Source organism: Lampetra fluviatilis, chromosome 76, assembly GCF_964198595.1.
Source record: "Lampetra fluviatilis chromosome 76, kcLamFluv1.1, whole genome shotgun sequence".
NCBI lineage: Eukaryota > Metazoa > Chordata > Hyperoartia > Petromyzontiformes > Petromyzontidae > Lampetra > Lampetra fluviatilis.
The window spans coordinates 1,514,570-1,526,057 of NC_136350.1; the positions used below are offsets into that span (position 1 = coordinate 1,514,570).

At 44.3% G+C, this 11,488-nt stretch overlaps 1 protein-coding gene across 1 annotated transcript in view; it reads right to left on the reverse strand.

Moving 5' to 3' along the window:
• Positions 1–7,726, reverse strand: part of LOC144953404 (UDP-glucuronosyltransferase 2C1-like) — a 36,384-nt gene extending 28,658 nt beyond the window's left edge. The window contains exons 1-3 of the mRNA XM_078883980.1: positions 7,697–7,726; positions 7,459–7,589; positions 4,948–5,180 (exon numbers count right to left, since the gene is read on the reverse strand). Coding sequence (XP_078740106.1) covers positions 4,948–5,180; positions 7,459–7,583 — 358 coding nt within the window. The 5' untranslated portion in view covers positions 7,584–7,589; positions 7,697–7,726. The remainder of the gene's footprint in view (positions 1–4,947; positions 5,181–7,458; positions 7,590–7,696) is intronic.
• Positions 7,727–11,488: the final 3,762 nt, after the last annotated feature.

Consider the following 11,488-nt stretch of genomic DNA (forward strand, 5'->3'; position numbering starts at 1 on the left):
TCACTAAAGCTGAAGATTCACAAAAACAAACGTTAAGAATCTTAGCACACAGATCACCAACACCATTTCACCAAAGTGTTGGCAATATTGGTTTATGAAATATACATGTTTTTTATTGTAAATTATAACACAATTATAACACTTATCAAGTCACATTTTACAAAAAATAATCCGTGTCAACATGGGGCAACTGCATTGTGAATCCTATAACTTACCATTCACCATGGAGGTGAGACTGACCAAAAATCCACCAAAAATATTTCTAGCCGATTTCGGGAAAATATTTTATATGGGAAGCACAGCAGGCGAATAGCACCTTCATTGATCCGCGATGAATTCCCTGATTATAAAAAAAAAAATTCTCAGACCAAACTTGAGCCAATCTGCCACATGGGTCTACATTTGAAATATATGTATCAGTATAAAATCAACTAAAATGTGTGCAAATGACATAGGTGTATCTTTATGCAGCCCCACGTATCATTTTTGCTTGTCCTTCTGGAGCTCCGCTTGTCTCTCTAGATATATTTTCACATCTTTGTCAACATGCGTTAATTTTGTGGATCTGCAGCTCCATTTTTCTCCCTGTAGCTGTTTGTCTATCTGAAGCTCTGTGTCTCACTAAAGTGATGCCTCACAAAGCATTGTGGAACCAGAGAGAAAGGCGCAAGTGTGTAAGTATTTAGAACTTCTTTTGCACCGTACATAGCCAACCGTGCTTATCGGAGTTGTGGGTTAAGGACAACAAACTAAATGTAAAAAGCGGTTCTAAAGAAATAGCTCCAGTGGCTTCCTAATATAGGAAGGAAGAGCGTTCCAGACAACCGCAGAAGCGCATCTGAAAGTGCGCAATGCGGTGACGATCTTTGTTCGATGTGAAGACTTCAGCAGGAAAACCTTGAAACAAAGAAAGACGAGTCCGATACTGCCTGTGTGCAAGCCATTTCTGCACAGTACAGATGTCCTTAGCAGACGGTCCTCTTTGTGGTAATTTTAATCGCTATTTTAAACAGAAGAAAAACATATTATTTAACCTGCTTAGGCCCACTGAATTATATAACTCTTTTTCAGAAAAGACTTAGCCACAAGATAGGTTTATCATCATGTGAAAATTTACAGCATCCAAATACTCTTAAACGCATGTTTCTTCTAAATGTGGAGATAAAAGCCAGATGACCCGGAGAAAAATCCACGCGACCACGGGGAGAGAGAGAGACATGCAAACTCCAAATATACAGCAGGCATAATTCGGGTTGGAATCAGACCAATCAATGACCTCCTGCACACCAGGCAAGGTAGTTAACATCTTGCCACCACGGCATCCCAATTCAACGGCACAGGGAGTCTCTGATTGGTCAGTGGTGAGCCATATATCATAAATTCTAGCTGAACAATAGAAACCAATCAGAATTAATTGCCTGATATGGTGAGCCCTCCTGTGACTGGAAAAGGGTATTTGAAAGGGAAAACGTGGAAATATTTTAATTGAGTTGCAAATGGCTGAGTGAACCTTCGAGATGAGGGATCGAGGGTATTCAATGGAAAAGTGCAGCTAACTCCGGACTGATTAAAAAATGGCCTTTCCATTTCCGGAAAGAATACAGGAAGGTTTAAAGATGTTCAAGCATCAAACAGACACTTATAACAAGGAATCAAGTTTGCATTAACCACACGTGCTTGTGATAAAACATGCAAACAAACATGCTTTGATAATGCATGCATTTTCCTTGAAACGTATTGGCCTATGGCAGGAAGAGGGATGGTCTCAAATGGAGTAGACTATGGTGATGGACACAAGCTCTTGGGACGTAGAATGTCACGTCACTGGGGGGGAAGGAGCCAGAGCTGGAAAGATTGCGACTAAATATAGTTAGTATCATCTCAACACACAGTATTGGCACTGGAACTAAATTTCTTGATCGGGGATGGTCTCTCTCCTATTCTGGAGTGACCCCTGATAAGAGGCTCTGGACAGGTGTGGGGATACTCACAAACCGCCACCTGGGTGCTGTTCATTTGTAGTTTGTCCTAATGGATGAGAAAGTCGCCTCATTGAGACTTGAGGTCTCAGAAAGTAAAAACGTGACTGTTGTCTGTGCTTATGTACCAAACAGCAGTTTAGAGTATTCGGCCTTTTTGGAAATGGTGGGTGCAGTGCTCAACAAAATGCTTCCTACCGACTGTATAGTATTACTGGGTGACGTCAATGCTCACGTGGGAAACGATGGAGATACCTGGAGAGGTGTGATTTGGAGGAATGGCCCCTCTGATCTAAACCCGAATGATGAGATGTTATTATAATTCTGTGCTAGTCACGGAATGTCAATAACAAACACCATGTGTGAACACAAGGATGCCCGTAAGTATACTTGGTACCAGAGTAAATTGGGCTGAAGATCAATTATTGACTTGATAGTTGTATTATCGGATCTAAGGCTGTATGTTCTGGACACTCGAGTGTAGAGAGGGGCAGAGCTGTCAACTGATCACCATCTGGTGGTAAGTTGGATCCGACACTTGGGGCACCGACCAGATAGACGTGGAAAGCCCAAACGAATAGTGCGGGTTTTAAAGGAATGTCTGGTGGAAGACCCAGTGCAGAAATATTTCAACTTCCACCTCCGGGGAAACTTCTCCTGCACTCCAGGGCAGGTCGTGGACATTGAGTCTGAGTGAATGATGTTCAGGACCTCGATTGTGGATGCATCTGCGAAAAGCTGTGGCCTGAAGGCAGTTGGTTCTTGTCATGGCGGCAATCCTAGGACCTGCTGGTGGACACTAGTGGTGAGGGATACTGTCAAGTTGAAGAAGGAGGCTTTCTGAGCCATGCTCGGAAAAATAGTTTCCCAACTTGATTAAGAGATACCGGCTTGCCAAGATGGCAGCAGCTGCAGCAATCACTGAAGCCAAAGCCCGGGCGTGGGAGGAGTTTGGAGAGGACATGGAGAGGGACTACCAGGCAAACCTCAAATATGTTATGGCAAACCATCCAACACCTTAGGTGGGTTCGACGGGACGTGGCCCAGGCTCTTTTCAGTAAGGGTGATGTAACATTGACCTCAACTGAGGAGATAGTGGAGAGGTGTAAGTAATACTTTGAGGAGCTCCTCAACTAGGGGAACATGTCCTCGTTTTAGGAGGTAGCCAGATCTAATCACAGTTGCTGAAGTCGCTGTGGGGGTCGAGGGCCTTCATAGCGGCAAAGCTGCTGGGGTGGACGAGATTTGCCTAGAGTTGATGGAAGCGCTGGACAGTGTAGGAGTATTGTGGTTAACACGCCTCTTCAATGTTGAATGGAAGGAGAGTACAGTACCTCTGGACTAGCAAACTGAGGTCGTGGTTTCCAATAAAAAGGGGACCAGAGGATGTACTCCAACTACAGAGTAATTACACTCCTCAGCATCCCAAGTAAAGCTTATGGCAGAGTGCTGGAGAGGAGGCTACGCCCGGTGGTCAAACCGCAGATTTAGAAGGATCAATGTGGATTCCGTCATGATCATGGAATAATGGACCAGCTCGTTTGCCTCTCACAGATATTTGAGGGATCATGGGAGTATGTTTTTCCAGTTTACGCCTGCTATCTAGACTTGGAGAAAGCATATGACCGTGTTCCCCGCAATGTCTTGTGGGAGGTGCTGCGGGAATATGCTGTACCGGTGCCGCCTTTGTGTGCTATTCGATCCGTGTATTCCCAGAGTGAGAGCTGTGTCCCTATTCTTGGTATTAAATCAAAGTCATTCACTGTTGGTCTTGGACTCCGCCAAGGGTGCGTCTTGTCTGTATGCCTGTTTGTTATTTTCATGGACATGATTTCAAGGTGCAACCGAGGTATGGAGATCATCCAGTACTGGGGCATGGAGGTGACATTGCTGCTTTTTGCAGATGACTTTGTCCTCTTTGCCTCGTCAGTCTGTGATCTCCAGCATGCACTTTAAAGGTTTGATGCCGAGTGTGAAGCGGCTGGGATGACGATCAGCACCTCCAAATCTGAGGTCATGGTTCACTCGCAGGAGATGGTGAATTGTTCTCTCCAGTTGAGGGGGGAACAGCTGCCCTTAGTGGAGGAGTTTAATTACCTCGAGGTCTCTTTCGCGAGTGATGATAAGTGGGAGCGGGAGATTGGCTGGCAGATTGGTGTGGTATCCGCAGTATTGTGGGCACTGAATCGTTCTGTGGTAGTGAAGTGGGAGCGGAGTTCTCGAACAAAGCTCTAGGTTTACAGGTTGATCTACCTTCCCACCCTCACGTATGGTCATGAGCTTTGGGTAATGACCGAAAGGATGAGATTGCGGGTACAAGGCACCGAAATTAGGTTTCTCCAAAGGTTTGCCAGGCTCACTCTCTGTGAACGAGTAAGGAGCTCGGTAATCCAGGAGAGCCTTAAAGTCAAGCTGCTGCTCCTCCAGATCAAGAGGAGCCAGTTGAGGTGGCACCTTGTAAGGATGCCCCCCGATAGTCCCCCTGGAACTATACCAGGCAACATGTCCCACTGGGCGAAGACTCCAGGGGCCGGTCCGCTCGTGGGAATGCTTGGGAATTTCTCAGGAAGAGCTAGAGTCTGTCGCCAGAAAAATGGAGGACTGGATCGTCCTGCTCAACATGTTGCCGCCGCGACCCTCACCAGAACAAGTGGATTGAGAAACGAACAAATTAACTATTTGGCCTACACCAGAGACAATACAACAAAAACAAAACAATACTCGCCGGCACATTATACTGCAGATTCCTTTGATTTGCATTTTTGGAGCATAGATTATTCGAGTCCAGCTGTAGTTATTTTACACGTGACATTGATTGTGAGGAAATGACGCAAAGTTGTATACCAGGAGGCATGGCTAGAAGAAGAATTGACCATAAATTCCAGAAAAGCACCGTGCTTCAAAAAAAAAATGGAGACTCTGTGATGCTTTCCTAAATATGTGGCGTTATTTTTTTATTATGACTTACTTTTTTTAAATTCCACCATTATCGCAGAATGCCGCTTGTAGATCTCCCAGTACGAGTGAGTGGAGAACTCAAAAATCCAAAACTGAAAGAACTCGTTCATAATGACCTCCTGCCCTTCCTTTGTGTAGTTGACTTTGAGTAGCTCGTGCTGCACGTGACCCAAGTCCTCGGTTTTCATGAATATCGCCCCAGTGGGGACAATCACGGTGACCTGGTGTCCACGCTTAATGAGTCTGGCAGAAAGAAAGTAAATTATGTTATTTAAACAACAAAAAAAGACGTGGCGAGGTAGCTTGTATAGCTCGGAGATTACAGTGCCAAGCTGGCATTACTGAGAACTGGGTTCTAATCCAGACAGCCTCCAGTGATTAAACCATATTCTCAAGTTATAGTGAGATGATGGTCTCAGCTGCGGTCATTAATCACAAAAAAATGACAGTTAAACATGTCTAAATTCTATCTCTGACAATTCAGTGCTAAGAGTACATAATACGGAAGCGTGTGTGGGAAACGACTGCCCTCCGTGATGTGTACAAATGGTAACTTTAAGACAGTGGTTCTTCACCTGGGGTGCACGCAGCCCCTAGGGGTTCAAGACATGCCAGATTGTTGTAGAAGCACACATTAGGCACAGGCATGTATGTACAACTACTTTGTTTCATCAAACTTATGTATAAACATTATAATGGTTTAACCATTGAGATGATCATATGACAGCACTATACCCATCCGCACTGATTCTGAGATTATTTTGATAATTTTGCTACTATACATTTCCACTTGATAAGCCACTTTGTTGAGCAATCATTTGTGGCCAGGATGCTTCTGAAAAATAAGTTAATACCTCAGTGGGGTTTACCTGGTAGGATACAAAGTTTAGTTTTGTATATTTTAAAGTGATTTGTTAACCTTTCCTATACTTTGTCCTCGCGTGTTTTTGTATCCTTTGTTGTAACGTTCTGACCCGCCCTGACTGGACATCTGTGAATTAGAGCTTTATAGTTCATTTGATTCTTCCTGCAGTATAAATGAATATTCTGATTCTGAAACAAACACCCAGAACCCGCACAGCATAGGGAGTCATCATCCATTAGTGAGTGACACATATATGTAAATCATTTATATATGTTAAATAATGGACTATGTCCGTATACACACGCATTCCTCACCGCCGCCGCATGTTCCATGCATGCCATTATCCACTCGGGAAATTTCAAGACAATTATTGTCGGCAACCATCACTGGCAATGCATTAAGCATGAGCGATGGATTGGAACGACACGTTACTTTCTAGTCAATTAAAGCTAGCATGCTGAATAATGATTGGTCTACAGACTATAAATTAACCTGATGATTAAAGATGGATCAGACCTAGTCCTAGTCACTAGTTAGCTAACAGACATTATTTGCTGTAGTCCATTATTACGAGTCACTTTGCCAATAACTTAATTTATGCCAGTGGTTCTCAACCGGGAAATGAGAACTCCTGGGGGTAGGTGGCCATACGACATGATTGTAATCATCTTGTATGAATTTTCCAATGTTAAATAACCACAATAAAGATTACATCCATATGGTAACCTAGAACGATATAAAATATTTTTATAAACTCATTCATAGTAAACAATTCGGGATTCCAATAGTAACCAAAGAGCGTGAACTAATTACGTCACACATGCAGAGCGTCCGTTGATTTGTTTGCAATCGCTTTCAGATAATAGCTAGTTAGGATACCTCAATGGACAATTGGTTAAAATATTGACGTTAATTATGAATAAATGTATTTCTGAGAACCATGTTGGTTCAGGCAAGGGGGGAACTCTGTTCAAACTAAATTCAACAAGGGGGGTACAATAGTAGCCAAAAAAGGTTGAGAACCACTGCTCTATGCAATGCTTTGATTTTCAGAAGAGCAAACAATTTTAAGGTGTTCTGCTCCATCCGTCTATATCCTCTCAATTTTATTTTCATGCTGTAGTGTCTGTCCCTGATACTATTAAAAGCTGCTGCCCCGATTGCCCACTTGGGGAAAGGGTATCTTGAAGCAAAATTGTTCACATTTGCGACAATGGCATGTGTACACTGGTATATTCTGCAGCAACCATTGCCTGTGATGATTGCCAGCAATGATCGCCTTGGAATTATCCGAGTGGATCGTGGACTTTAAGGCACACAGACAGGCTTCCACTATTAAACTTTTATTTTCCCAGGCAAGGCCCACTGAGCCTATATAGCCCTTTTTCAGACGCGACATGGCCACAAATGATAGCTCAACTAAGTCGTTTATCACGTATACATGTATAGCTGCCAAATACTCTAAATGCATGTTGATTATGAATGTGAAGGGAGAAACCGGAGGACCCGGAGAAAAATCCACTCCACCGCGGGGAGAACATGCAAACTTCAAATATACAGCAGGCGTCAGCTTCAGGATCAAACCCAACCTCCTCGCCACCTGCACGCATATTCTGTGTACATATTCTACTGATTAAAAAAAGGTTTTATACGTACTCGTCCATGATGACTCTGATGTTTAACCAGTGACTCGCCTCGGCTGGCCACACGAGAACGTTCCCAGCATGTGTGACTTGTGGAAACCCAGCGATGAGACAAAGGGATGCACATACCAACAGCATTGTCTGCAAACAGAAACAGAAAAAATCCATTGTCATCATCGCCTGCATAACCATTATACTCGAATGCCAGAAGCAAGGGCGCCGCAATGGCGAGATGTTAATGACCTCGTCTGGTATACAGGAGGTCGTGGGTTCGATCCGGACCCTGATCCCATATACTGTATTTGGAGGCTGCACGTTTTGCCCTAGGTCGCGTGGATTTTTATCCAGGTCATTCGAGTTTTCCCTACACCATTAGAAACGTGCATTTCAGAGTATTTGGCTGCTTAAAATTTCCACTTGATAAGCCATTTCATTGAGCTATCATTTGTGATAGCCAGGTCACTTCTAAAAACATATATACAGATCCGTAGATCTTACCTTGTACAATACAACAATTGACTTTAGTTGTATTTATATACGTATTATTTTACATGTAGAAACAACTATCGCTCAAGAAGCTTTACAAAGTTTTAAAGCGGTAACATAAACCAGGTGATTTAGATGGCGAGGGGCGTGCAAGGGCCGAGGAATGAGTCACTAACTGAGGGCACATGGGGATTAATTACAAAAATGCAGAGGAGGGAAGAGACGGATTGGAGGAGCGAGAGGAGGGAAGGGGAAGGGAATGGGCAATGGAGAAGAGGTGAGGCTTGAAGACAGGAACGGAAGGAGGTTAAGGAAGGGGAAGTGTGGAGTCAATGTCTAGTGTTGAGTTTATGGGCAGTGTTGAGTCTATGTGCAGTGTTGAGTCTATGGGCAGTGTTGAATTCATGGGCAGTGTTGAGTTTATGGGCAGTGTTGAATTTATGAGCAGTGTTGAGTCTATGTGCAGTGTTGAGTCTATGGGCAGTGTTGAATTCATGGGCAGTGTTGAGTTTATGGGCAGTGTTGAGTCTATGTGCAGTGTTGAGTCTATGGGCAGTGTTGAATTTATGGGCAGTGTTGAGTCTATGTGCAGTGTTGAGTCTATGGGCATACTTTTTGGTTTTTTCGGTAAAGTCACGTAGGTAAAAAATAAAATAAATTAAAATGAAAACAAATTAAATCACGACGTTTCGGGCGCAACACAAGCGTCCGTCTTCAGGTGCGGACAAACACAGCGAAAAAACAACCGCTTAAATATGCCTCAGAGATGGGTGTGACGAGGAATTATATAGCTGCGGGGGGGAGGAGCCAGGTTGACTGTGGGGGCGAGGTGTGGGCTGAGATGTGCGCATAGAGTTCAACTAAAGCTTTATGATGCAATGGGCGGAAGTTGAGCTGGTTGATAAGAAAGCTAAGTTAAGCCGATTAATGACATTCTTTGTTATGCTGCAGGGGAGTAAATTAGAGTTGCTAGGGAGCTGACCTTGCACGCTCGAAACAATGCGCGGCAAATTTCCAAATGATGGGAGTAAGCAGGGCTTGGAATCAAATTTTTAAGTGATGGTAGTGTGTAAATCTGGGAGTGAAAGACTGGGAATATGGATATGAATATAAACTAGCTGCCTTGCAAAATAAAATTGCTTTCTTATCAACCAGCTCAACTTCCGCCCCCTGCATCATAAAGCTTTAGTTGAACTCCATGCGCACCTCCCAGCCCACACCCCGCCCCCACACTCAACCTGCACCCCCCCTCCCCCGCAGCTTTATAGTCCCGCGTCACAGCCATCTCTTAGGTATACTTAAGCGGTTGTTCTTTCGCTGTGTTTGTCCCCACCTGAAGACGGACGCTTGTGTTACGCCCGAAACGTCGTGATTTAATTTAGTTTTCATTTTAATTTATTTAATTTTTTACCTACGTGACTTTACCGAAAAAAAGAAATAAATTATGGATCCTTGCAGTCACGAAAACCTCAAATCTAGAGTCTATGGGCAGTGTTGAGTTTATAGGCAGTGTAGAGTCTATGGGCAGTGTTGAGTTCATGGGCAGTGTTGAGTTTATGGGCAGTGTTGTGTCTATGGGCAGTGTTGAATCTATGGGCAATGTTGTGACTGTGGGCAGTGTTGAGCCTATGGGCAGTGTTGAGTCTATGGGCAGTGTTGAGTCTAAGGGCACTGCTGCTAACTGTACAGCAGGGACGTACGGTCAGGGGAGGCAGGGGAAGCAGAGCCTCAGCTGTCATACTCTAATGAAAAATATCTGCTACGAAAAGTAAAAAAAAAGAATAATCAAATAAAATCAATATTACAATTTTCCACTGATCTGTGTTATAAATGTCATTTATGTACGACTACAATCATTTTAATAGTAAAAATCGCAAAAATTGCAGAGCTCTGCTGCAAATACATGAAGAGACGAGAGGTGAGGCAGGGACGAGCTCAGCCTCCCCTCTGGTTGCCCAACCCCTCAGTAACTGGATGGAGCGCAGGCAATAAGCGTGTGCCTGTTACTATCTCAGTATGTCACCAATGTAATGTTTGTAGACCCCTTAATTTCATGTCCTCGCCTTCCATACTCCAGGTAACTTATTTTACGTATGTGTATCAAGATATTTAGGCTCGCTGGTCTCGTCATGAAACTGCAATGAAAAAGCGCCAGGGGAGGCAGCTATCACATCTGCCTCCCTGAGGGAGACATGTCTAACACGCCCCCCTCAGTGAGGACACGCCCCCTCAGCGAGGCCACGCCCCCTCCGTGAGGCCACGCCCCCCTCCGTGTGTGAATCTGGCTCTGACACTAGCCATTGCCTCCCCAGCCATTGACCTCACAGCACGTCACTGCTGTACAGGGGAAGTTGATTTCAGTGGTGGGATGCAAGGAGGGAGAAATATTGAAAACGAGATTGGGCTCAGGGAGAAGGATGGACAGAGAGAGAGAAGATTGAAAATGAAGAGCATGAGGGGGACGTGTATGTACGTAGAACTTCTTTCGAACCGTACGTAGCCAACCATTATCATCGGAGGCTAAGGGGGAACGACAACAAACTCAACACAACAAGCAGTTATAAAGAAATTAGTTTTTCATCTAAAAAGAGAGTTTTCAATCAACTATTGCACATACCACCATCATACCAGTACTCGCACACTCCTAATATGCTCTGCAAGTCTTTATTCACGGTTTGTATCACACCGATATCCATGAAGCACATTCACGTGCACATGTCCAGCCCTTTCATCAATCCACTGCTGTGTGAAGGCACGTTGGTATTGTTGTACCACACTTTACCACTGAGACTAAGACGTGGGAGGCAAGGAAATCGAAATTTAATTAACACACTCCAACCGCCGTGCCTGGGCCCTACTAGAACACCTCGGTGCCTGCTAATGCAACAGTATACCGGACTGCAAGAGTCCTGCCAAACTCTATAGCCTTCAAACTAGTGTGGAACGCAAAAGGAGCGCTCGACAAAATAATCAAGCGAGAGATCCATCACCATTTACACCAGACTAGGCCCTCAATTTCTTCACAAGACTCCCCACAGCGATCAACACAGAGGAAGTGAGGGAGGGTCTTGCTGCAATGATTAAAGGTGATGTTTGCCGGCAGAGATGGTATCCCCCCTAAAATTCCTATAGAAACCATAAACTATGTTGGTTTATTTTACCAGATAATGCCCACTGAGTGATCTAGGTCTTTTTCAGAAGCGGCCTTGCCACACATGATAGCTCAACGAAGGGCATCCAAAAATGACAGCTCAACGAAGGGTCGGGATCGGACCCCACTACCTCATGGATACCAGGCTAGGGAGTTAACATCTCGTCATATAGAAATGTGAGGGGTGGGTTTGTTTGTTTGCTTACCGGTATCGGATCGCAGAGCCAGTCCTCTGAGTATTCAATAGACAACCCGACTTACAATGTGGGCAGAAATACCACCCGCTTTATGTAAGAGAGTGTGCACCCAATCAAAAACCTAATTAGGCTCGTAGACTTTGATACACGTTAGATGTGTGCCTGTTGACACACCCGTACGTATAGCTGTGTTTTCGAGATGCGGTTTT